A 27,192-nucleotide genomic window follows, 5' to 3' on the forward strand; every position below is an offset into this window, starting at 1 on the left:
CAGAAGAGGGCACCAGATCTCATAAGGGATGGTTGTGAGCCACTGTGTGGTTGCTGGGAATTGAGCTCAAGACCTCTGGAAGAGTCTTAAGAGCAGTCAGTGCTCTTAACCTCTGAGCCATCTCTCCAGCCCCACAGCTGGCTCTTTTGGAGGCATTTTCTCAATTGAGGCTTCCTCCTCTCTGACGACTCTAGCTTGTGTCAAGTTGACTTAAAATTAACCAGCACAGCTCACAAAAGACTGCAAGACACAGCCATGAAAAGGCAGACCACCCCACTGGGCGGATAGTGACCCCAGCATGGTGTGTCATTTCCAACTGAACCTCTGGCCCCATTAAACACTAATCCCCTGTTCTAGTTTTATTTCATTGCTATGGTTAAAACACCGTAACCAAAAGCAACTTAGGGAAGGGAAGGGTTTATTTGGCTTACATTTCCAGGATACAGTCCGTGATTACAGAGAAATCAGAAGCAGGAGCTTGACACATCTGGCCACATCACATCCACAGTAGAGAGCAGAGAGAAGCAAATGCACTTAGGCTGACAGCTTGTTAGCTGTCAACTGGCTTACATCACTGGTACACGGGTCATGGCCCAGCTTAGGGGATGGTGCTGCCCACAGTGGACATGCCCACAGGAGAACATGATCTAGATAATACCTCACTAAGGCTGTGTTCCCTGATGATTCTAGATTGTGGTAAGTTGAAAGTCAAAGCTAACACACTCTCCACTCCTCTCCCCTGCTTCTGACATGGACAGTTTCACTCTGTTTCTTATTGTTTTGCCCTGGGGACCTCACTTGGCTTCTTTCATTGAGCATGCTATCCATCTTACAGTCTGTCAGAAATCCCTTCTTGAGAATAAAGTTATAGTTTGTTTATGCATTCAGACATCTGTTTTCATCTTTTGGCTCTGTGAATGCTGTGTCTGTCTGATCCACACAAACATGCACACATGCACACACACACACACCTCAGTTCTTTTGAGCTGATTTTTACATGGAAAATGAATGCATTGCTTATCTGAGTTTCATGTATAAACGAATCTCAGGGTAGGTGAGATGGCTCAGAAGTAAAGGGTGCTTGCTGCGGAGCCTGATGACTCCAGCTTAATCCACAGAAACACAGAACCCACATAGTAGAAGGAGGGAACCAACTCTGAGCACACATGTAACTAACACACACTCACACACAGATGGGCACATACACACTTATAAATGCATGTAAAAATTAAAATGTAACTGGCATCCTAGTTCCCTGCTACCCTTCTCTAATTGTGCTTGCAGGGCAGGGTGGGGCCACAGCTGGAAGTCACATGCATTCCCTTGTTGGGCAAACAGGTGCTGTCTGGGCAGCCCATCCTAGGGAAGCTGTCCAGACTACTGCCTCTCAGCACAGCATGTTGACACCTGCTGCAGTCTTTGCCTTCCACCCAGGAATTTCCCTGGGATGGGAATCTAGGGAGCCCAGCACTGCTCACATGACCGTTCCCAGCCACTGACCTTGGGTGTGTTGATTTGGCTAACTGTAGGCCACCAAGTCAGTGGTAGACAAGTTGTGTAAAGTGATTCTAACCTTGAACCCTCGTTTGTGTGACACTGACCAGGTGCTAGGAATGAGAGCCCTTATGGATGGGAACTCCTCTCCCAGGTACCCTGTGGCAGTTTGAAAGAAATGGTCCCCAAAGGAAGGGGCAATATCAGGAGGTGTGGCCCTGTTGGAGGAAGTGTGTCACTGTGGAGGCGGGCTTTGAGGTCTCATATATGCTCAAGCCACACCTAGTTTCTCTGACCATTTCCTGTTACCTGCAAGATGTAGGACTCTCAGCTCCTTCTCCTGTACTGTATCTGCCTGCATACATAATGGACTGACCCTCTGAACTGTTAGCAAGCCACCCCAGTTAAATGTTTTCCTTTATAAGTGTTGCTGTGGTCATGGTGTCTCTTCACAGCAATAAAAACCCTAACTAAGACACATGCTGCTGGCTGACCTGCCTCTTGTACCTGCTTGGGGGAAGAAGTTCTGAGTTGGTTATAGCAGTGGTCTTGTTCCAGAAATGCCCACACTGGGCAAAGATGCCCCTACGCATTGTATTTATAGGTGTTTTAACATGAGAGCTGACATGGCTGCTGAGTAGAAGTGAAACAAAGTAAGGGGAGCTTCCTGGGAAGGGATAGAGAGCAGTCTTTGTGGGAAGGTAGGAGATGTGCACGGGAGGGTAGCTGACAGGCCAGTAGGCACAGCTGGGATGGCAGCCAGTGGCCCTGTGCTTTTTCCCTGGGCTCCATCCTGTCTGGGTTGTGGCATCTCTTTCCCACCTCTGGCAGTTTGGTCTTCACAGGGTTAAGGAGAAGCCTGCATTGCGTCCCTTTATTCCATGTAGACACATCTGAGGAAACAGGACCAGTCTGTCCTGTAGGCCTCCTCAGTTGTCCTGTGGCCCATAAGTGGACTGGTAGGTCAACTAGATGAGAAAACAGTGTAGAGCCCAGGACAGCTGGCATGAACCCTCCCTTTCACATACATTCTGCCACTCTGCACCACATGGGGATTGGCATGAACAAGAATTTGGGGCTGAGATTTGCTGAGTTGGTGGAGCAGCACTTCAAGCTCTGAGTGGGCTCTGCCCTGCAGCCAAGTCACAAGGCTGTGGTCTTGGTAGACATAAACACAGGGTCCTCTAGATCTCCAATGTGTTCCAAAAGCATAGCGTGAGCCATGGATACTGAGACAAGACTTTCTGCCCTCTTGGGACCCTTTGCCATGCTGAGGCACCTCCTACTGGCATTAACTGTTTGGGTGCCCTGAGCAGAGAGTGGGCAGTTTAGAGGGCAGCCATTTGGGTTTCAAGGTAGAGCCCTTTGTTTTGAGGAATCTTTTGGGTCTAAAGCCCTTTGCTTGAATAGCTGCTCACCCAGCAGATTCCTTTGTCCCCAGCAATGAGACTAGAAAGGCTGAGGGACCTATACATTTCAGGGTGGAAGTCTGATAGGTCGGTTTCCCTAACTGGAATCAAAGGCTAGAAAGCAGAAATGATCAACTGAGTGGGAGAGCTGCACTTGTCCCAGGAGGACCAGAACCATAGATGCATGGAGAGTGGTCTGTCTGGGCTAGGTTGGCTGGTAAGGCTGAAAGAAGCACCAGGGAACTGGGTGCAGAGCCTAATGGGGATGGGTTCTCAGGGCAGGTGATATTAGGAAGGACTGGAGACTGTGGTGACCTTTGAGTACACAGACAGCAGTAGAGATCGGGCATTCTGCCGGAGAGGGATCCCCTCATTGCAGCCAGCTATCACTTTCCAGGGGAGAAATCTGACCATCCATGGACCTCTCTCACTAGCCCTAGTTTCCCATGAGTATCTGCCCTGCTGAGGCCAATAAGCTGGAGCAGCCGCTGCACCTCACACACCCCACCCCACCCCACCCCACCCCGGCATGGGGCTGGCAGAAGAGACCTGATCCACAAGTCCTCAGAAATGCTGGGCATCACGGTGGGGGCTGGGGGGGGGAGTGTCCGGTCCGCAGACGCTACTGTTTCCAGGGAGACGGGAGGGGGGGCGGTGCTGACGCGCCAGTGAAGGCTGCGGGAGGAGGCGCGTCCCAGGGAGCCGCCTTCAGCTGTGTGCGCCGGTGAGACTGCCGCTGCCCTGCTGCCCTGGGCTGCGGAGTCCACCATGCCGCCACCCCTAGCCTCATCTTGGCCTTTCCTGCTGTGCCCTGCTGCTCTGCTTTTGCCGGGACCCTGCACTGGCGCTCAGAATCGCGCTTGCCATCCGGAGTGCGTCCACAGCTGGGGACACCGCTGGAGCGGCCATCCGGGAAGGGGGTCCTAAGGCCAGGAAGGTGTCTGATGAAGCTGGTGCCAGGCTGAGTCTGCTAGCCGCCATCTCCATCACCATTCCTGTCTGCATCTCCCCTCCCCCACGCTTTCACCTCTCATCTTAAGCTCCACCACAGCCTATGTCTCATCCCCTCCCCATCAGGACCTCTATCACCAGCCCCGATTTCCACTCTTGTCTCTCCAGCTCCCCACCTTCGTCCCATTGCCATCTCCCTTAACTTATCCTGCACCATCCTGGCCACCCCTCCCTAACCCATTCCTCATCTGCACCCCCACCGGCTGCCGCAGCCCCCTTCCTGCAGCAAGCCCCCCTTCCTCTGCTGAACCCATCCCCCCCTGCAGCCTTGGCACACCCCTTCCTCCTCCCTTGTCTGCCTCGCCCACTGCGGCAAGCCCCTTCCCCGCCAATCACATCGCCCTCTCACCCCTCCCTCCGTCTCCTGCTTGCCGCAGCCCCCCCTCTAAGTGCCCCCTCTGCCTGCCGCAGCGCTCAGCAGTCCGCACTAGCCGCACCCACTGCACCAGCGCCCCCTCCTCACTGCACCACCAGCACGGGCGGGCGCTGGCGTCTGCAGATCCTGCTTGCTGGCTCCAGCTGTGCAGAACCATCCCCGTTGTGGAGGAGGCAGAGGTGGGAGCTGCAGGTGTCGCCCAGGCTTTGTTCGCCTGGGCCTGGCCTGATGCTGGAGAGGCAGCTGGCAGGAGCCTTTGCCTACCCGGAGATGACACCTCCCACCCAGCCCATAGAAGTGCCAGCAGCTGATGCCCCCCCAGTTAGGGGTCCCCGTGCGCGATGGAGGCTCTTCTTGGTGATGTTGTCATTGGGGTGAAATTGAGCAGGGGCTTGGGGGTCATGAATGCATCCAGGAGGGTGGAAGTATTGGAGGTGAATGGGGAGGATTGTGCTTTTCCAACTTCCGAGATGGGCTTGAAGTGTCCTCTTTCAGCTGTGACCCCTGGGGACTACACAGGTCCAGGTTTGTTGGGGAACAGGAACAGGCAGTAGTGAAGGCCCCCTGGATCCTGGAAGGCAGGTAGTCCTTCAGAAACCTGGGCCATTTGCTCCTAGTTCCTTGCTACCACTAGGTTGTACACGCTGAAGACCCTCAGCCTCTGGAGCTGGAAAGAACCCTGGAGCACCCCGGGCTGGTTTACTTTTCCTGCCCTATCAGGCAACAGGAAGGCCTGCTGTAGGAGCCAGCACTGGGTAGCGGAGGGCAGCCTGTGCGTCTCCCTTGCTGTGGTGCTGAGAGCTGTCTGTGTTCCTACACAGCCCCAAGCCATGAGAGCTGATTATCCACGTTGAAATGGGAGTATTTTAGGGGTGGTAAGGGAAGCAGGTTTTCATCGTCCCATGAACAAGGGAAGCTTCTGGAGGGATGGGCTTGAGAAGGTGGCATAACTTCAGTCTCTTAAGAAGGGTGAGGGTTTCAGGCATTGAATCCCTGAGATATCAGGGGAGGACAGGTCGGAGAGGGCTATGCACAGCTTCGGAAATGCCCTCAGGATGCTGGGCTAAATAAAGCCCTAGGGTAACTGCTGGTGACCAAGAGGGGTGCTGTGTCTGTCGGGGAGGAGCAGGAGCTGCAGCTGTCAGCAGGTGGCAGGAGGGTGTGACCCTGAAAGGTAGGAAGCCACAGGCTGTTGTCTGCTCTGGAGAACAGTGTGGGTGGGGGGTATGCGGGCAGCCAGAATCCGGGAGGAGGTAAATAAGAGGTTGCTGCCATGGGGTGCCATGCTGGGTGTCACGAGAAGCCTGGGGCCTTGGAATTTGGGTTTGGGGAGGGGGGCTTTGGGTTTGGGGACAAGGTTTAGAAAAGGGACTAGGGTGAGAAATACCTGCTATGAACAGCCCCTCCCCCAAATAAAACCAGAGAGCACCAGGGGAGGGTAGTGCCCCAAAAACCCAGTAGGGAAAAATCTGGAAGAATGAAATCAACTCTGAATCATAGAGATGGGTGCTGCCCCCACCCACTTTCGGGGCTGGGAGGGAGGGAACTGTTGGTGGGCTTATATCCCCTTAGAGTGGAAAATTGCCTTTCTCCAGGGATTGAACTGAGAGAAGGTGCAGGGACTTGGGATGTACTCTAGTGCTTTTCTGGAAGTGTGGACAGCTTTGCAGAGCCTGCCTTCACTGTCCTGATATTGTGCTTATCACCTGTAGCCCTAGTCTCAGGAGGACTAGGACTCTGCAGCAGCCAGAAAGCCTCCTGTCTTTGACCACCCCACCCCACCCCGAGCAAGCAGCTCTGCCTTGCATGGGCTTCTGGGCAGCCTGGCCCAGCCTGCCCGGGGGCCCTCAGGCCGGTGCCCGGGCTCTGGCTCCGTGTCTTCACTCCCGTGTTTGTCCGAGGAGGGAGGGAGGGACGGGGGCGGTGCTGGGGCAACTGGAACAGCGCAGGTCACCCGGGCTGGCTGGGCGAGGTGGCCAGGCAGAGCCAAGGGGCTGCATGGGAGGCCATTGGATGGGGAGTGTTCATAGTGGCTGGCCAAGAGTCTCATGAGTCCCGCCCACCCAGAACCTGCAGTGGAGCCTGGCAAGTGCCTGTTTCTTGAGCGTCTGCCCTTATTCACCTTCTCCCTGTTTCAGCCTAATTCTCTCCCATCTACATGGTGAGGGGTGGCAACCAGCTCCACAAGATGGTGGAGGGTGTCGGGAGAGAGGGACCGTTGGGAGGGGCCAGCAAGGATGTACCCACCTCTGTCCTGCCAATGCTCTAGTATGAACCCTGGTCCTCAAATTTCCCACCTAAAATCGTGGGCCTGCACACATGCCTTTGCCCTGAGTGTCCCAGTCACAGCTGAGCCCAAGATGTCATCTGAACCCCATACTGACACCTGTAGCCTCCATCCCCAGGACTTGTCCCCTAGTTTGCTGCTGTAGTCTGGGATGGATCCTCCTCAGGTAGAAATGACCCCGGTGAGGTGTGTTGCTTGGTAACATGTTTCCAGGACCTTCCGCTCCTGTAAAAGGCAGGTACCCTGGGCAGGAGGAGGAAGCAGAGTGGTCAGAGCAGGGTTGGGGGGGGTGTGCCTCCCATCCATGGCTCCCTTTTCTCTCCACTCCCCTAAATACCCTTGAATCAGAATACAATTCCTTCTGTTCTTCTACCAGCTGTCAGCCACTGCCCTGTTCTGTGGGCCTCTGGGGACCCTGAGACCAGATGGGACTCCTCAGCTGCCATGACAGAAAGTCCCCAGGTTCTGGGATGAGGCTTGGTTCCCATACCTCAGTGAGCAGGGGGAGGGGCCTCTATGCTGAGACCTCAGCCTGAGACAGAGCAAGCTCCAGGTTGCACTGCCAGGGGTGGGGAGTAGAAAAGAGATGGGTAGCCCTCGCCTATCCTGGCTCTTCCTGCCCTCTGGTGTCCCCTAACACCTCCCCCTAGTCCTATCCAGCCTCAGAACCTAGGGATGGGTCTCTTCCCTGTCAGGTTAAAGTCACAGAGGTCACACACAGGTCCACCTGCAGCACCCCCACCCCCACCCCCACCCCCACCCAACCCACACAACTGTCCATACTTATTGGGTGCCAAAGACAAGAATGTGACCGTGGGATGGGCTCTTTAGGGGACTTCGGCCTTGGATGCATTCCTGGGACCTCTACTCCCAGCTGGCTTCAGGTGGGTGGGGGTGGGGGTTCACAGACACCAGGCCTCTGCCGCCCCCCAGCACAAAGCGATCACCTCCTGAGATAGCAGATTCCTGCCCACACATCCTTCTTGCTGTCCACTTCCCTCTGGCTCACCTCAGAGGCCCACCACAGCAGCAGCTAGCAACGTCACATCCTAGGGTCCTCAGCACCTCGGGTCCCGTTCCTCACCTACCTTTCCACTAACCCATCAGCAAGGATAAGGCAAGGCAGGCTTTGGCACCCAGGGGCCAGCCCTGGCACATGCTCTAGGCTCTGGAAGCTCTGTGTCTTTCTGGTTTCAGCCTCTCGGCTGTAACATCAATGTCAGTTTGCCTAGCTAAGGGAAGCTTCCGGAGTCCCTGCTGGCCCTTCCCTCTTCCCAGATCCTCCACCTAAGCCAGGACCCCTACCTCTGCCTGTCCCCTGTCAGACTCAACCAGTCCCGTGGGGGGTTTTCTGTAGCTCAGAGAGCTGTGAGGAGGGAGTGGCACAGGCTGGGATCAGGCAGACCTAGTGGGTCTTGAACAACTCAGACTCTGCTGAGACAAAACCGAATCTCCAAGCCTCAGATTCCCTGTAAAAGGCATCACTGTAGCCTTAGCAGAGGGGCTAACACATCCCATTGAGGGTTTCTTCCGATGCCAGGAGACTCTCATGGGTTTGAAGCTGCCTGGCCTGTGCTGTAAGGACTCCATGGTAGACACGTCATGGCTGACTGTGGGCCCAGAGAAATCTTCTGTCTGCAAGTGGGGATTTACATTGTCTTGAATGGTGCCACCAGGAGCTGACACCTCAGTACAGTAGCCCAGGACAGGGAGTGGAGTGGGAGAGCTTCCGTGGGAGCACTGTGGGCACAGGGAATGTGTCCAGCTTGGTGGGAGCCTTAGGCCAGGAGTGGGAGCCTGCACATAGCATGCTGTTATTCACCCCAGATTGGTACCCAGGGTCTGGCAGGATGCTGCCACTGGCCCTGCAGAACCATCCTCACCAGACACTCCACTGTCTGTCATTAAGTGTGAAGCTAGGTGGCGTCTGAGACTGGGAGGGCCAAGAAGGGTTGACTTCATCCTTCCCTCCCTGGCCGAGGCTTCTGCCAGGCTTGAAAGCCTCTATCAGGTTTCCAGCCTAAGTCAGGCAGCCCCTCCCTCCCCGTGCAAGGTCCAAGCTGGCTCTTTGGGAGCCCTGAAATGACTCTCCCTATGTGCCTGAGATGCTGGGATAATGCCACACAACACTCCTAGCCTGAGGCTCAGCCCACTGATAACTCAAGAATACCTATGGTACCCTATCCTGGAGTCTTATCAGGGCCCTAGGAGGTCAGAGCCACAGGAGCCCAGCCTTGCTCCATCCTTGTTGCCACCTTTGCAAAGGGCTCCCAACCTGAGCTGAGCCCTGTCTTGGGCTGCACATCCTAGGCCACTTCTCCCTGTCACACCATCCTTTCCCATCCCACAGGTGAACACCTGCGGATCTGCCCCCAGGGCTACACCTGCTGCACCAGTGAGATGGAGGAGAACCTGGCCAACCATAGTCGTATGGAGCTAGAGACTGCGCTCCATGACAGCAGCCGTGCCCTGCAAGCCACGCTGGCCACCCAGCTGCATGGCATCGATGGTGAGCGGGAGGCTGGAGGGTGGGGACTTGTGGAGGTGGGGCAGGACTCCAAGGCCGGGATTTGGATGGTTAGTGTCAGCAGAAGAGTGTTCCTCGTCCTGCGGAACTTGAATGGAACCATCAACCCAAGTTGTTGACAGGGCTCTGGGGAGAGTGGGCCTTCCCCTCAGAGGGAACCTGCTGCTCTTGGGGTGCCTCTGTGACCCAGGCAGAGTTCCCTTGACTTACAGAGGGCTGGCTGGTCTGCATCCCAGCTGCACTTTTGGGGTCCCTGTGGTAGGCCTCTATCCCAGCTACCATCCCCTAGTCAGGGAGCTTAGACTGAGGGCGGAAAGAGTGTCGGGCCTGCCCTGAGGTGGCTGCCTCTTAGTCAGGGGCAATAAGACTCCTGTGTGCTTCAAGAGGACAGGTCAGCTGGGAAAACAGGAACTATAAAGGTTTAGAGAGAAAGCATCAACATCCTGACTCTAACCACAGCTGGGGCGTAGCTACGAGAGTTTGGAAATTCCAGGAAATATCAGAGAGCCCCTAACCATTTGCATACTCTGACACACTTGTTGCTAAGCCTTCCTTTGTTGCTTGTGGAAGGGAGGGGATTAGCAGTCACAGACCTTAAGACTCACTTCCAAAGGGGATGCCACAACCAGGTGGATGCCAGGATGCCATCGCAGAGCTGTGGAGTACGGTGACATTTCTCTGAACTTTAGAATCTGATACACATGTCCACATGTCACCAGAAAGTATCCGTCCGAGGGGCTGGTTTGTGGGGGTAAACTGAGGTTCTTGAAACCTGAAGCTGGGGGCAGGGTTTGCTGAAGAGCACAAGGAGGAGAAGGGCTGCTTAGGGCAAATGGGAGCACTGAGAGACAGGGCAGTTGGCAGGTAAGCAAGGGTCACTCTGGTTCCCCCACCCAGCTCCACTATAGCCCCTCCCAGAGTCACTGAATCTCAGCATCTCTTGGTTCCTAAGGCCCAACTCAAAAATGGCCTCTGGAGCCCCAGCTAACAGTCTGTGACTCTGTGGACAGTCCTGACTTCTGCACCACTAAAAAGGAGAAAGGTCTCCAAGAGCCTGAGGAACCCTCTGTAATGTGGTGCCCAGCTTTCATTGCCTGTATCAGCAGGTTCTGAAGAGCAGGGGGTATTATGTCAAGCCCATGGGTAGATTGGTGAAGCAGCAGAGCCTGCCTGCCTCAAGGGGTCACGACTCTCCTCTGTGCACAGACCACTTCCAGCGCCTGCTGAATGACTCGGAGCGCACACTGCAGGATGCCTTTCCTGGGGCCTTTGGGGACCTGTACACACAGAACACTCGGGCCTTCCGGGACCTGTATGCTGAGCTGCGCCTTTACTACCGTGGCGCCAACCTGCACCTGGAGGAGACACTGGCCGAGTTCTGGGCCCGGCTGCTGGAACGCCTCTTCAAGCAGCTGCACCCCCAGCTGCTGCCGACTGATGACTACCTGGACTGCCTGGGCAAGCAGGCCGAGGCCTTAAGGCCCTTTGGGGATGCCCCCCGGGAATTGCGCCTTCGGGCCACCCGGGCTTTTGTGGCAGCACGCTCCTTCGTGCAGGGCCTGGGTGTGGCCAGTGATGTGGTCCGGAAGGTGGCCCAGGTACACATACTGCCCAAGGCTCTGAGCAGACCCTTGGGAGTCAGTTCCTCATGCTATGCCCTAGGTGCTTGGTACCCTCCACTCTCAGCCCTGCCCCTCTGAGCCTCCTGGCCCTCGCTCGGCCTCACAGCTGCAGCCCATTATCAGTTCTCACAGCAGGTCCTCAGATGGGAGTCCACCCTGAGCCTGGCCATGTGCTGTCTGGTCCTGTGTCCTTAGCCAAATGAATCTGGGCAGAATGGAGGGGGCTCTTGGGCTCAGGAACCAAGAAGACGATGGAGTTGGGCCTTGAGCAAGCGGAGGGTATGGGGAGAGCACCAGCTTCAAACTGCCACTGTCCCCATCTCTGCTCAGACCAGCACGTCACCTCCCAACCTCTGGGCCTTGGTTTCCTTATCAGCGGGGAAACCTAGTGACAGCAGTGTGCCATAGTCTCCCGGCACTTGGAGTGTGGCCCTGAGGTGGCCTGAGCTAGGCAAAGTCCCACGGCCGGTTAGAGCAGAACCCGGGTGTTCTAGCTTGCATCTCAAGCCCTTCATAGTGGTGCTCCTTCGGGGTAGCTGGTGACCGGGTGCTCAAGGACTACAGGGAGCCTCAGGCTGCCTTTGTTCTCCAGGTTCCTCTGGCCCCAGAATGTTCTCGGGCCATCATGAAGTTGGTGTACTGTGCTCATTGCCGGGGCGTCCCTGGTGCCCGGCCCTGCCCCGACTATTGCCGAAATGTGCTCAAAGGCTGCCTTGCCAACCAGGCCGACCTGGATGCCGAATGGAGGAACCTCCTGGGTGAGCCCTACCCCCAGGCTGCCTGACCTGCTGTTAGGGGCACCATACAGGGGTCCTAAGAGACAGTAGTCCCTGGTTCAGGTCGAATGAAAGGCTTAAGGGCCTGATATGGGTGGGTCTGTGGGGTCAAGGGACTGATTCTTTTATTCTTGTCCCAAGGGGTGTGGTCAAATAGCTGCCTCAACCTGCATGTACACCCACACAAAGGTGAAATGTGACAAGCCTATACACACATGTACATACCCTGACACGTGTGCAAACTGGCATGTATGTGTGCTGCACACAGTAGGGCAGTCAGTGTGGTGTGCACTGGGTCTCCCTGCCAATCACAGGTGTTCCTACATGTACTGGCATAAGGTGACTGACATACGCGCATGCCAGGATATGTGAATCACTGGGTATGTATGTTGATATGCGGGGAGCTAGCACGCATACACGCATGCTAGTACATAGCTGGCGTGAGATGGTTAGTATGCTGATGATCATCCGACAGATGTGTCGGCACTAAGAGCCAGTGTGTGCGTGCAGTTACATCTGTGCTATGTGGAAACATGCACATGCAGATACACAGTTCATGTGTATGGGCACTGGTATGAGGCACGTCTACACACATACACGTTAGCGACCACAGCTATCCATGCATGTTCCACACGTGCATCAGCCAACATGGGCAACTATGGACATGAACTAGGCCAGCAAGAGCACCAGATGAGGGCCCCGTGTGTTCATGGAAACCTATGCACTGTGCTTGGGTCCCCACTGTTAAGGAAAACTCTGAGCTGTGCGTGAGAGTAAGCTGGTCCAGTCTGAATGGGAGCTTGTGACCCTCTGCCAACCAGCACCTTTGGTTGGTGCTGTCAAGGCTGTGTGTTCATGTGTGTGCCTGTGTATTAATGCCTCTGCCAGACTCCATGGTGCTCATCACTGACAAGTTCTGGGGCCCATCGGGTGCGGAGAATGTCATTGGCGGTGTACACATGTGGCTGGCGGAGGCCATCAATGCCCTGCAGGACAACAAGGACACACTCACAGCCAAGGTGTGTGAGGAGAGGGGGGACACTGTGAGAATTGGAGGGTCTATCCAGATCTGGGCCTGAGAAACCCTGCTACCCCTCCAGACCCCCTGTGGTGTCTCCCCAGGTCATCCAGGGCTGCGGAAACCCCAAGGTCAATCCCCATGACTCTGGGCCTGAGGAGAAGCGTCGCCGTGGCAAACTAGCCCTGCAAGAGAAGCCCCCAACAGGTTCTCTGGAAAAGTTGGTAAGTTCAACCATCTCAGTGGCTATAACCCTATATATGTGGGAGGGGACACAGGCAATCTGCCCCCTGGCTTTTCACTGGTCTGACTGCCATCCAACAGGTCTCTGAGGCCAAGGCCAAGCTCCGAGACATCCAGGACTTCTGGATCAGCCTCCCAGGGACACTGTGCAGTGAGAAGATGGCCATGAGCCCAGCCAGTGATGACCGCTGCTGGAATGGAATATCCAAGGGCCGGTAGGTGCCCACCACTGGTCACATCCTCACAAATGCCCCAGAGCGTGGGAAGATGGGCTGGAGGATCACACACCTTCACCAGCTCCCAGCAGTGAGCACGTACCCACTACCTTGGGGCCTGCATGAGGTACCAATAGGTTGGAGGCTCGCTGGCTCTTGGGGTGTGGTAAGGGTGTGATACACTGTGGTTCGACTCCTTTGCAAACGCTAATGTAATGGATTGTGGCTCTGACTGCCCTGCTCAAGGTACCTGCCTGAGGTGATGGGTGATGGCCTGGCCAACCAGATCAACAACCCTGAGGTCGAAGTGGACATCACCAAGCCCGACATGGCGATCCGGCAGCAGATCATGCAGCTCAAGATCATGACCAACCGTTTACGTGGCGCCTACGGTGGCAATGACGTGGACTTCCAGGACGCTAGTGAGTCCCCAGCCAGGGGGGGTTGGGGAGGGAATCTGTCCTGCTCATGAGAGGAAGGGTACAAGGCCTCTCCAGACTCCTGCCAGGGGCCCTCAACCCTTTACCCTTACGGATGGCTGTAAAGGCCCCATGTCCTTCTAGCAGAGTTGAAGCCCGGCCAAGAGGTCTGTCGGCTACCATGGAACAGTTGGGAAGCAGACCTAGGGACTAACTGAGTCTTCAGATTCAGGGCTTGAACTCCCAGTGTCACCCAGCACCAGGGTCCCTAGTAGGAAGAGCCTGCTGCAGTCTCCTGTCCTCCCCAGGTGATGACGGAAGTGGCTCAGGCAGCGGTGGCGGCTGCCCAGATGACACCTGTGGCCGGAGGGTCAGCAAGAAGAGCTCCAGCTCCCGGACACCCTTGACCCATGCCCTCCCTGGCCTATCAGAGCAGGAAGGACAGAAGACCTCAGCCGCTAGCTGCCTAGAGCCCCACAGCTTCCTCCTGCTCCTCCTCGTCACCTTGATCCTTGCAGCAGCCAGGCCCAGGTGGCGGTAACTGCCCCCTGTCCCCAAGGACTGTCTTGGCCAAAACATGCAACAGACAATATTTAATACCCTTGGCCTTGGAGGCCCAGGGCAGGATGAGGCAACAGTAGCTCAGAGTAATGGGGCACAGTGCATGGGGTGCTGGCCTCCTGGGTCTGATTGCGCCTGTCACCCTAGCTTTTAATTTTGTATCAGGTCAGCTGCGAGCCAGTGTCCCCAAAAGCCATGTATTTCAGGGACCTCAGGGGCACCTCTGGCTGCACACTCCTCCCTTACCCTCCTGCACCATCCCAGAAACTCATGAGGCCAGCCAGAAGGGCGGCTGTTAGCCACAACCCATCGGAGACCTCAAGTGAGCCTGTGCCTTCCTTTCCCACCTCCTCCCACTGGGGACTCCCCACCAGACCCCAAGGGCCACAGATGTCAGAAACTGAGGCCCATCCCGCGGCTCCCCAGGAAGCCTGCCAGGGCTGTCAGTATGTTGCTGTCCAGGCTCTGGCAGGGCCTTCAAGTTTATGCATGACACCTTCTACTCAGAAGAAACTCTGCAGCCGGGATCCCCACATAACACCAGGCCCAGCGAATATGGGCCTCAAAGAAAACCCACTCTGGGGTTCCTTGAGTGTGACATAGGTGTGGTGGCAGCTGGCTCGGCCACTGTAGGCTTAACTGCCACACTGCTTGAGGGTGTGTTCTGTCCCCTCAAGTGGACTCACAAAGTCTGGCCTTGGGGGTCCACGTGAGGAACCTCACTTCAGGGGAATAGCCAGCCACATCTAGCCTCTATCCCACTTATAAAGGTCCCCTGGCCACAGGGATGCTGGGTGGCTGGTGACACTTCAGCTCAGGGTCAATGGGACCTGGTACTGCAGGTCAGGAGGATGCCTGGGCCCCTTTCCTGACCCAGGCATCTCTGCAGGAGCTGGGGGAGCAATGACAGTCAAGGGCTTTCACAGACATGCACATCTGGACCCTCGGTGTCCTTGTCCACTGAGCACTACATCTAAGTCTTCCTTGACAGCACTGGAGAGGCTCAAGGCCCGGTATCCTCCTGTGGCCTGGAGACCTGGGGCACCTGGCGTACCGAGGCTGTCACAGCTCTGTCTTCCCTTCCAGGGCCTTGGAGGGTGCTGAGCTGCTATAGCCAGGAAGACAGTGGCCCTGACATGCAGAAGGCCTGGAAAGGCTGCTTACTGCTTTTTTTTTTTTTTTCTTTTGGTCACTGGGTTACGGAGGCTACTGCCAGCACAGTGAACCCAGGTCTGCCCAGTAGTCAGGTCCCCTGGCCCAGGATGGGGATTCTCTGCAGTTGGTCCATGGATTTGTTGGGTCCTTGCCCTGAGCACACCCATCCCGCCACAGCTCTGCTGGTGCCACTCAGGCAAGGGTGGCAGGAGCTTCGGGATCAGCAGCCTGGGTGTCAGAACAGCAGCACCCAAGCCAAGCTACTGTGTTCTTCCTCCATGAGGCTCTCTGTCACTCGGTGCCAGTGGATAACGTGTGTTCTTTTGAGTCTTTGTATGAATTAAAGGCTGGAGACCTACAGTGGGCACGACCTCATGTAACTCTGGTGAGACTATGTCTGTGTACATGCGAGCATGGCATGCACACAGCAGGGCACAGATCGGGGCGTGTTGGAAGGGGGTTGAGCATGGGCAGCACCTATAGTAGGGTCCTAGGGTTTCCTTGTGGTAGTGACCATTGAACATCTCCAAGTCCTGCCTGGGAGGATGCCGCCTATACCAGCTGAACATGCCAAAGGTCATGAGAGGAAGGGGTCTGGATATCAGGGCTACCCCTGCCTTCCACCTCTCCAGCCCACCTCAATGCACATATCATTCATTGTCTTACCCATACAAAGGTTCTCATTCCTGCCAGGTACTCTGAGGTGCCCCGGAGAACAGTGTTGGGATCAGGGATGTCCTGCCGCTCCAGTCTGTTCTGAGCTATCCTATGTCACCAGACAGACCCTCAATATCCTAAGGCATTCAGGGCTGGCTCACCCTCACTTCAAGGAGCTGACCTGTCCCTGGGTGAGAGCACAGTGCCAGCCTTCATGGCTAGGAAGCTCACTTAGTAGTAGGACTCAAAGCAGCCCTGCTCAGCCAGGTATGGCATGTCTGCTTTATCTGGGAGCTGTGGCCCACACTACTGCCCAAATGCATTTACAGTGATACCATTCATTGGGGCCTATGCAAGCAGGAGGGAACAGAGCAGAGCCCTACCCCACAAATGCTGTTTGGCCACACATCCCAAACATCTCCCAGAGGGAGGAGCCTACAAAGGACAAGCTCCTGCCGGGTATTAGATCCTACCCAAGGATACCTGCAATGCCCAGGCCACCCCTGGGGAAGCAGCTGCACCCTTACTGTCTACCTCCTTGCAAGTCCTGGGAAGCTCTGGTGCCAGGTGGCCCAGATTCTTCCCTGGGAGAGGGAAAGAGTGCAGTCCTCTCTCCTCGAGTGGCCAGGATAGACAGCCATGGAGTGAGGTAGAGTGCTGATAGAGCCCTGTGAGGAGTGCTGGGCAACCTGGTGCTCACAGGTGCCTGCAAATGGAGCCCCGTGTCATGTAGTCCAGCAGAATCTCCACTGTAGGTTCAACTTGAACCAGACACACTTGGGCACCTGTTTCGTCTGCTTTGGAGTCTTACTGAGCTGGGCACAGGTGGCCACCTGTTTCGTCTGCCTTTTTTCCTTTGGGAACAGAACATCCGATTTTACTGTCAGGAAAGAGAACACATAATGAGACAGGTACCCAACACAGGTGTCAGCAGCCAGGCCCAGGCCAGGACTAACCCAGTGGCTCCCATGGCCTTGCCCTTTGAGTAGCAGACAAATGCCAGGTAAGCACCTTGCATCTAAGTCCTGCCACGGCGCTGCCGAAGAGGCTAGCTAGAGAGTAGTCCCTTCTCCACCGTCACTAGCTCTCAGAGTCTTCCTCAGAGAACTCAGGAAGGCACCGGCAAACTGAACGGCCTAGTGATGCCAGCTTACCCCTTGAGAGTCTCACATGGCGGCAGGCAACCCTGCAAACTAGTGCGACCCATACATTCAGAGCCATTGAAGGAGAATAGAGCCAGCGAGGTGACATGGGTGGATGGGTGGGTTTGTGGGGTGCCAGGAGTCCTAGCAGCAAAGTTTGTGGAGTTTGCAAACTGCTTTGCTGAAACACCATGACTTCCTGGTGAGGAATGGGGCAGTCATTGCCCAGCAGGCTTTCCCTCTGCAAGGAATTCCTCCCAGACAAGGACAACCCCATGTACACACAACTCGGACAAACGAATTGAAAAGTAAGACTTTAATAACTAAACACTTCCTTCTTCTGCATCCCAAAAGGATATGTAAGACCACTTATCTCCAACACAGACCTACTTCTAAGCTCAATATGAAGTGAGCCAGCCAAAAGTGTAAGCCCTCAGAATGCCAAGCACCAGTCTAAGCAATCAGCCCAACCGCCCTGAGGCATTGGTGAGGTGTTGTGAAGTATGGATTTGAACAGGTCACAGGGACACAGTAGACTGTAAGATGAACTCCTTTTCTCACAAACATCAAAACCTAGGGGAGGTATGCATATTTTACAGCCAACAACCTATATGAGATTTCAGATATAGTAAACCCTGTGGCTGTTTGGGGGGGGGGAGAATGCACTAAGATTCTACAGAAAACAGGCAGATTAGTGTGTCAGATGCAGACCTATACCTATGGTGGAAGCTAGGACTGAGTCCCCAAGCAACAGAGAATGCCATGGAGCCACAAGGTCCTGCTTCTCAGGAGAGACCAAGAAGACATGTGCATGCCTCTCCCTAAGGCCCCCCACAAAGAGTCAGTGTATAATGAGCAAATGCAAAAGGGGCCCCCACAGAGAAGCAGCAAGATCCTCACAGAGAAACAGGAAAAAAAAAACCAAAACACCCTGGTGATTTGTAAAATCACAACATGGCAAAAAAATAAAAATAAAGTTTACACCAGATCAGCACCCTGAGAACCATATCACAGGCAAACTGAAATTGTAAGTGCGATCAGAGTGAAAGGGGGAAATAGAAGCTACAAGGTTGGGACAAGCCTTTGTGGGTGCTCACCAAAACTGAATTAGAAGAAGCCCCAGAAGAAAAGGTGTGACTCAGAAAGCTTATTTAAAGACATAAAATGTTTAACTATACTTGGGAGAACGACCAGGAGTTCTGAAGCCCGCACAGGGAACACAGCAAAGCCTATGAGATTGGGCCAGAGGAATCCAACCATACATTGTATATGAAATTCATTTCACCATTGTGATGTCTTGAATGGAAATGGCACCTATGGGCTTATAGCTGGTGGAACTGTTTGGAAAGGATTAGAAGGTGTGGTCTTGTTAGTAGAGGTATGTCACTGAGGGCCTTTGAGGTTTGGCTCTTTTTCTCTGCCTAGTACTTGCGGATCAGATATAAGCTTTTGGCTACTGCTCTAGCACCATGCCTGCCTGCCTGCTGCCACGCTCCCTGCCATGATGGTCATGGACTCACACTCTGAAACCCATAATTTTTTTTTCTACAAGTTGCTTTTGCTTTGATCATGGTGGGTTGGGGAGGATTGTTTTTGTTTTGTTTTAAAGATTTATTATGTCTACAGTGTTCTGTCTGCATGTATGCATGCATGCCAGAAGAGGGCACCAGATCTCACTATAGATGGTTGCGAGCCACCATGTGGTTGCTGAGAATTGAGCTCAGAACCTCTGGAAGAGGTGCTCCTAACCTCTGAGCCATCTCTCCTGCCCTGGTCATGGGGTAGACAACCATTGGGCTGCATGAGAAGGGATTTAAAGACATAACCCATGTGAACAATAACTAAAAGGCAACAGAAGTGTTCCTACCAATCAGATGAAACAGATCCCCAGTCTAAGTCACAACGTCACCGAATGATCCTAAAGAAGGCAGTTCACTGAGCAGATACAGCAACTGTAAGTAAATGTGTGCCTGACATTAGTGTGCTAAATAGACAAAGCAGACAGTGGCAGATCTGAGGGGAATGTAAAAATGTAACTTCAGCATCCCACATTTGGTGATGAGTGTATAATCCAGACAGGAAAGCAACAAGGAAACAACAAACTCAAAAAATACTAAAGATCAAGTGGGCTAACGTGCATACATACAATTCCATTCACAGCTGAATGCATGTGTGTCTCAGGAACAGGTCACATGATCAAAATCTTAACAATATCTTTCCTAACCACAGTGTTTTAAAACTAGATAGCAACAATCTGAGGAACTTATACAAGTTCCCACAAGTATGTGGGAATAAATAACATGCCCTTCCATAACCAGCAAGTCGAAAACAATTCAAAAGGAAATCAAAAACTATCTTGAAACAAATGTAAAAGTTAAAACACACCAAAACTTATGGAGTACACCAAGAACAGTTCTAAGAGAAGTATCTACAGTGACAAATGTTTACAGTAGAAAAAAAGAACTCAGCAGAAAAAAAAGTCAAGATCAGAGCAGAAATCAATGAAATAGAAACTAGAAAAACAATTTGGTTTTCTGAAGTGATGAAACTATCAAACCTTTAGCTAGACAAAAGAAAAAGATCTCAAAATTATTCAAAATATTCATGAAGATGATTCATTACTACAGATACTACAGGAATAGAAATGACCCTGAAGAATCAGTGTAGTAACTTTATACCTACACACTGGACAGCCTGGAAGGGATGGAGAATGCCCCAGAATATACAATTTATATAGACTAGGTCATGAAGAAACCTATAGCTGAAGATCCTGATTCAGCAATGGTAGGCAGCCCCAACACAACAGCCCAGGACAAGAGGACTTTGTGGGTGAATTACACAACATGTTTAAAGGAGGATTAAATCCCTCAGAAAGCTGACCAGGAGGTGATAGTGACTCTTACAAACTCATTTTACAAGGCAATAAGAAAAACTGCAAGTCCCTGTGAACTCGTCACAGTGTCACCAGCACATTAAAGGGATCATGGAATGTGAGCAAGAGGCTACCTCCCTGGGCTGCAGGGAGGTTCATTACATACAGATCTATGTGATACGTTATATAGTCCCAGAAGTAGGATAAAAGCCACACAAAAATCACAATACATAAAAAAATAACTTCTGGAGCTCAAGAGATGGCTCAGAGGTTAAGAGCAGTGGCTGCTCTTCCAGAGGTCCCAAGTTCAATTCCCAGCAACCACATGGTCGCTCACAACCATTTATAGTGGGATCTGGCGCCCCCTTCTGGCAAAAAGTCAGCAGAGCACTTCTATATTTAAAATGAATGAATCTTTAAGGGAGTGTTAAGAAACAAACAAAAATGCAAAGTCCCAATAACATCTTTTGTAGGACAATCCTAAAATTCATATGGAAGCACCCTGAGAGCCAAAGCGTGTCTGAGGAAGAACAAAGACTATGGAGGTGTGGAGGTATCCGTTTTCTATTTAAAACTGTTACAAAACTAAAGTAATGGAAACAGTAGCAGTACCCAGGTAAGAGCAGACATGGCTAAGAATATAGAAAAGCCCAGGAATTGGCACAAGCATATACATCCAGCTACTCAACAAGGCTAAGAAAATATAGTGGGGAAATGCCTTCCCCTAAGCAGTGTGACCTGAAGAGGCCCCTGGCTTCAGTCACGAGGAGCCAGGACCTGGGAGAAAATGGAACTGGACGTTCCCAGGTTTCAAAGGGAACAGACTAGCAGGGGAAGTCACAGCCCACTGGCTTCAGCTACAACGCCTGTAGCTACTCACTTTTCCTTCTGCAGAGAACACAGAAGCCCCCGAGCTTCTGCAGGGAACCAGAACCCTGGTGTCCATGTTCTAGGCTTCCGTCTCCATCACGATCCAAGCTACCTTCTCTGTTGCCATCGGAGACCCTCTCAGGTCCATCCACAGCTCTTTCGCCTCTCCTCCTAAGCTCTGATGGTCACCTGGCATGAACCCTGCCAGCAGCCTACTCCCCCAAATGACCAGATGTAGGAGGGGGTTGAGAAGAGTTACTCATCCTTGCTTGTCTACATCTAGCCACATCTCCCAGACCCTGCCCTCTCTTGCCACCTCCAATTGACTTCCTAGTCTATATGGGGCCAAAACCCCTCTCTGTCCATAGCCTGCTGTGTCTTGCCTACTCCAGAGCCGTTCAGATGCTACTTGTCTCTATCCTGCTTCCTGGACGGGGCTATCACAGACATCACTTCGACTCTTGCCCCTAAAACTCCCTGCACCGAGTCTGTGTGCTCTCTAAAGGGACTGTCTGATCATCTACCATACCCCATATCTCACCATCCTGCCCCCCACTTCAGCCTCACTCTCTGTGGGCTTCTGAGGGCTCAGGTGATGGCAAGGCACCTTTCATCCAGACAGAAAAGACAGGGCAGCGGAGTCTAGCCCAAAAGAGAACCCAAAATTCCAGGTAAGCGCTGAGAAGAGGACTCCAGGCAGACAGAGGTGGGGATACTGGGTCCCACAGACATTGGAACCTAGAGGATGGCCTTAAAAAAAATAAAAAATAAAAAAAAACCCTGGGGAGGTGGGCCTCCAGAGAAAGGGCTCCTCCTCTTTCCCAAGGTGTCACTACCTCATCAAGGCTGTCATCCTCTGCCCTTTGCTGTCCTCGTCTCACCAGATGACCCCCACGTGCTCCGGGAACAGGATCACATGGGCTGCAGCAGAGTGGTAACCATTTGGGCACGCACTATGTCCTTTACACATTCAAGTTCCCAGCAGTGACTGGAAACCATCAGGACAACTCAGAGGCAGAGAATCAGTGCCACTCTGCTGGCAGGAATCCTCGGCACCTTCCCTGACTTTAGGGTCCCTGATGGAGGCATGTGTACTCAGTAAGCAAGCTGGACCCTAACCTGAATCCTGAGCCCCTGCTGCTTCAGACCCCTGGGGTCCCCCAGGAAGTGCAGGTCCAGGGTAGCTGTGACTACCCTAGGGCTGCCTGCCTGAGTGTGTTCCTTTGGGAAGGTGCCAACCCTAGAACAAGAGAAGGAACACGTCTCCCAACAGGGATGGAACTTGGCTCCAAAGTGGAGGCTCGGCAGCTGAGTAGCCAGGATGTGGGCACCAGAGAGCACCAGAGTCAGAACAGAGCAGCTGTTGGGGTTTGAGGCACCTCCTCTCCCTGCTGTCCCACCCCTACATGTGACAACACAGACTGGTCCAGAGGTCTCAATACTATGCAGGAAGCCCCTAAGGTAGAAAAAGGACAGAAGCCACAGGCTGGATTCTGAGATGCTGAGACAAGTCCTTGGGCTTGCCCCTAGAGAGGGCTGGGTTGAGGTTCCAGGAGACAACAGGTATCTGGTGGAGAAGGCCCCACCCTCTATCCGGGCATGTGCGGACCTCTCCTACTTCTGTCCTACAAGTTCCAAGTGAACCCCCACAGCTCTTACAGACCACCTGATCCAGAAAACTCACAATAGCCACAAACAGCCCAACAGCACTGGGGCCAGCAGCCCTGCTGTGGGTGAGGAGGTAGGAGGTTCTGCTGTGAACATCAGCTTTGGGTGTTACCTCCCTTCCCTGTAGGCAGCAGCAGCAGCATGGGAAACAGCCACTTTAGAATTTCCTCCCTTTTTTCTCTGTTCCCTGGCATGATAGTTCAGGCCTCCAAGTGCTCTGAGGTACAAGCCACCTGGCACCATGAGGAAGTTTACTGTTCTGCAGTGATTGCCAAAGCCTTGAGAAGATAGGGAGAGGCTACCCCTGGACAGAGCCCAGGTACAATTCCCTCCTGGGTCTCCAGCCCCACCTCTACCCTACTATCTCACCTCTTCTTCCTAGAGACAACTTTCTCAGCTAAGAGGGGCTTTTCTAGAACATATACCCAGAGCCACATGGCCCCTCCTTGCTTTAATGAGCGACCTCATCATGGACATATTGCCCCTCCCACCCCTCCCAACCTGTCACAAGTCTACAGGTTGAGGCCACAGAGCTTAGGAGAACACAGGGAGAGACGTGAATATCAGCCGCCACCACTGACCATCTTAGGGAAGACCCAAGAGCTTTCGGTTCTAGGCAGATGATGAAACCACAGGTGGATCAAACAGTGGCATACTAAAATAGTATGGGCAGCCAGGCTAAGTCACCCCTGTTGGCACTCTCGTCAGAAGACCATTCCCTCAGTCTGTCAGGGGCAGACGGATATGGCAGCAGGGAGTATTTATGTGGTACAGCTCAGGCTGCAAGAAGCTAGAGGTAAAAACATAAACATCACACCAACATGGGCAGATGTCACACAAGGTCACTCTTTGACTCTCACCTCTGTGAGATCAACATAGCCTCTTGAGAGCACACTTTGGAACACAGGGAAGGCTTCCTGGAAACTAATGGAAGGGCTAAAAGCCCAATGAGTGTGCCTGTGTGTATGACCATTTGTAGACTGAAGACAAAATGGCCAGAGTTACAGTCTGGCACTCCTGCCAACCTCCAAGACTGATTTTGAAATTATGGGACCGATGCATTAGAAAATGCAGACTAAAATCTAAATACATCCCCCAAAACGTTCAGAATGGACACTGACATTAATATGATTGCCACAATTATCTTCTTTTAAACAAGCAATTTGGGGTGATTAAGAGCCAATTTTCTGCTCCTCCAGAGGACCCGGGGCCACGTGGTGGCTCACAACCATCTGCAACTCCAGTTCCTCCATAGTCATCAACCAAGCAACCGAGCATGTGGTGTGTTTGTGTGTGTGTGTGTATGTGTGTGTGTGTGTGTGTGTGAACTCATGCAAGCAAAACATACAAAATAAAGTGAAAACAATTAGTGCATATTTTAGGCACTAATTAGGTCCTAAACACACAAAAATGGAGTCAGACTCAGCTTCCTAGTCTCATAGCCTTGTGCCACTGCAATGCAGAGACATGTCTCCCCACTGTGTGGTGGCAGGTTCCTGACGTCTGTCACATGGGCCACACATAGTACAGAGAGAGGCTTCTCTCTCCCAGTCACTGCCTGCAGGCTTGGGAGCTCCCCCAGGCACACCATGGCAAATTTAGGGGTTTTGCTCATGCAGACAGAAAAGAATTCAGAAAATGTAGAAAAATACAAACGGGAATGCCCTTACTCTTAGGTATACATGTGTGTACATGCCAGACTAGTCTCTGCATCCCTACATGTCTGGAGAGGCGTGGGCTGTGTGGAAGTTTATCCCTTGTTAGCGTAAGGACTGGAAGTAGGATGCTCATGTGCCCAGCTCCTGGCATGGTCACCAGCACCCCGACCATCACCAATGTTAGCACTCTGGGACAAGGAGCTAGGTCACCCATGCTGTCAACTGACCAGTACTAGGGGACAAAGCTCCAATCCCTGCCTGTCAGGAGCCCCTCTTGGAAAGCCACCTATGGCTGAGTTCCATAAAGGAACAGCTTGTCCCCCTCTCTCTGGTCCTCACCTACATACATGCCTGCCCCCTCTATGAATCAAAACCCAGGCAGCAATATTGCTATGCTATTGTCAGGCTGGCCAGCTGGGGTCTTCCCCAGTCTCCTCAGGCTCCATAGCCCCTTTCCCACTTCTTCCCCAGACACCCCTAGGCCTGTCTACCTCCAGGCAAGTGGCTGCACTCCCGCCTGCCTGCCTGCCTGCCCCCTCACCCTGAAGGTGGGTCTGGTTCTCCAGGGCAGACTTTCCCTTTACCCTCATCAGTCCCTACGGTGGCCCCAGAACCAGCCTAGCCCACGGCTAGAGCACCGTGACCCCATAGGGAGTTGGAGTCCATGGGAGGAACCTAGACGGCTGAGAGCGGCTACAACTGGAAAAGCCAGTGCCAACATGAGCCAGGAGCTGCCACTGTTCTGCCATCAGCTCTCTAGCAGATTCCAGACCTTCAACCTGCCTGTCTACCAGCCCTGCTGCTCCTTTGCAACACAGCCGGGTCTTGCGAGAGACCAACAAGGTCACCATGATCAGCATGGACAGGAATCTGAGACCCGGCCCAGGACACAGACTTGAGAACACACCATAGCACTTTATTGCTGATCAGGAGGACGAGACTGCTGTGACACAGACGCTTCTTGCATGAGGCCACCACAGGGTGCAACCCTGGACTCCTCCCCAGGCTCAGTCCCCCTCTTGGGACTCTGACAACCTCCAAGCTGATTCTTCCAAATGGGGCACTGGATGGATAAGAGGAGGCTTAGGAAGGAGTATGGAGGTCCAACTGTTGGGCCTGAGCAAGTGACCACTAAACCTTACTCTCTTTCCCTAGGCCTCTCCCAGTCTACAGGGTACGGCTACAATCAATTTCTTTATGCTTTGCCCCAGTGCTTACAGTGCTGCCTGCAGCAAGAGGACTTGTCAGCTATGGTCACCTTTCAAAGACAACTCCCCACAAGATCTGCAAGACAAAGGCTATTACCAGATTCTGGGTAAACCCCACTGAGGGTACCTGTTACAGGAAATCCATGTTTTATAACAAATGAACAAATCAAGAGACGTAGTGTTCAGAGCAGGAACAGCCCAACCACTTGGGAGCTGCCAAGCCCAGGACAGTGGGTAATGCCAGGGCTAGAATACAGCCAGACGCCTGTGGCACTCACCACTTTAGCAGAGCCAGGGAGGAGGAGGATGGAGGGGGCAAAGAGTCAGGCTGAGGGAGCAGGCAGGCCGTTATAGAAGCAGACACCTGTTGAGACCCACATGGCTAGAAATTCTAAGGGGACACCTCAAACAAGAGCAGCCCATATGTTAACTATCATCTTGTGCTGATGTGACCAGCAGATATCCAGTGACAGCAACCCCCCTGGCACCCATGTCTTGGCTCTGCAAAGAAGTTACATGACCACTTTGCATAGTGATGTCACCACAAGTGGAGAGCCAGGATGGCTCCTGCTCTATTCTCCCTATTCCACCCACCAAGACACACCTACATACCACACACACACACACACTCACCCATCCACACACATCCATCCACACACACACCCATCCACACTCACACACACCCATCCACACTCACACACACCCATACACACACACCCACACACATATACACACACACACCCATACACACACCCATACACACACACACCCATACACACACACACCCATCCACACACACCCACACACATACACACACACACACCCATACACACACACACCCATCCACATTCACCCATCCACACACATCCATCCACACACACACACACCCATCCACACACACACACACCCATACACACACACCCATACACACACACACATACACACACACACCCATACACACACACCCATACACACACACACACCCATACACACACATACCTACACATACCTACACACACACACCCATACACACACACCCATACACACACATACCTACACATACCTACACACACACACACACACACACACACCCATACACACACACACACACACACACCCATACACACACACACCCATACACACACACACACCCACACACATACACACACACACACCCATACACACACACACCCATCCACACTCACCCATCCACACAGTCCATCCACACACACACACACCCATACACACACACACACACACACCCATACACACACACCCATACACACACACCCATACACACACACATCCATACACACACAGACACCCATACACACACACACCCATACACACACACACCCATACACACACACACACACACACACACACACACACACACACACACACACACACCCATACACAGACACATACACATGACTAGCCATTTGGTCCCAGCTGTAAATTCTGGGAAAACATCAGGAAAATAAAGGCTTCATCTTTGTCCCAGGCAGCAGCAGTTGGCCCCTCGCCAGCCCACCCCAACATGGCACCCAACCTACTCAAGATCATGATGTCGTTGCAGTCCTTTTTATGGAATTCGGTCCAGGCCTTGGTCTTGCAGTACTTGCTGCAGGTCAGGATCCCATAGCAGCGGGGACAGGGTGTGAGACGGACTCCAATGGAGCGACCACACTGGTAGCAAAACTTGTAAAAAGGAAGGCTGTAACAGAATTCCCCAGGTCAGGTCTGTGCCCGTGCCTGAGCTCATAGGGCAGTCCTGCCCCCGCATCCCACCAGGCAGATCAGCCACCACATATGGAAAGAAGGCCTCACGTCCCCACCCAGAATTGTCTCCACATGGTTATTCTGAACAGTTAATACACACCCAGCCTTTGGGCCTACCACAGCTTCTGTAAAGGCTGCGCATCCAACATGGAGACTGGAGGCAGCTTACAAGCACAGGGGCCTGGGTTGTGAGTGGCATGGCTGCGGTGAGTCAGCTACCTG

At 53.2% G+C, this 27,192-nt stretch overlaps 2 protein-coding genes and 1 non-coding gene across 9 annotated transcripts in view; 2 read left to right on the plus strand and 1 right to left on the minus strand.

The window, feature by feature from the left end:
* Gpc1 (glypican 1) overlaps window positions 1–15,488 on the plus strand; it is a 29,770-nt gene extending 14,282 nt beyond the window's left edge. The window contains exons 2-9 of the mRNA XM_027397628.2: window positions 8,928–9,086; window positions 10,311–10,702; window positions 11,319–11,484; window positions 12,391–12,521; window positions 12,625–12,744; window positions 12,845–12,978; window positions 13,225–13,400; window positions 13,706–15,488. Coding sequence (XP_027253429.1) covers window positions 8,928–9,086; window positions 10,311–10,702; window positions 11,319–11,484; window positions 12,391–12,521; window positions 12,625–12,744; window positions 12,845–12,978; window positions 13,225–13,400; window positions 13,706–13,938 — 1,511 coding nt within the window. The 3' untranslated portion in view covers window positions 13,939–15,488. The remainder of the gene's footprint in view (window positions 1–8,927; window positions 9,087–10,310; window positions 10,703–11,318; window positions 11,485–12,390; window positions 12,522–12,624; window positions 12,745–12,844; window positions 12,979–13,224; window positions 13,401–13,705) is intronic.
* Mir149 (microRNA mir-149) lies at window positions 6,147–6,227 on the plus strand. The gene has a single exon (NR_105128.1). It is a non-coding gene; the product is annotated as a microRNA mir-149 (primary transcript).
* Window positions 15,489–24,875: 9,387 nt separating the features above from the next.
* Window positions 24,876–27,192, minus strand: part of Ankmy1 (ankyrin repeat and MYND domain containing 1) — a 46,627-nt gene continuing 44,310 nt past the window's right edge. For all 7 annotated transcript variants that reach the window (XM_035441149.1, XM_035441148.1, XM_027397631.2 and 4 more), the window contains 2 exons: window positions 26,745–26,905; window positions 24,876–25,043 (listed from right to left, as the gene is read on the minus strand). In XM_035441149.1, the coding sequence (XP_035297040.1) occupies window positions 24,988–25,043; window positions 26,745–26,905 (217 nt within the window). In that variant the 3' untranslated portion in view covers window positions 24,876–24,987. The remainder of the gene's footprint in view (window positions 25,044–26,744; window positions 26,906–27,192) is intronic.

This window comes from Cricetulus griseus, chromosome 2 (assembly GCF_003668045.3).
Source record: "Cricetulus griseus strain 17A/GY chromosome 2, alternate assembly CriGri-PICRH-1.0, whole genome shotgun sequence".
In the NCBI taxonomy this organism is placed as follows: domain Eukaryota; kingdom Metazoa; phylum Chordata; class Mammalia; order Rodentia; family Cricetidae; genus Cricetulus; species Cricetulus griseus.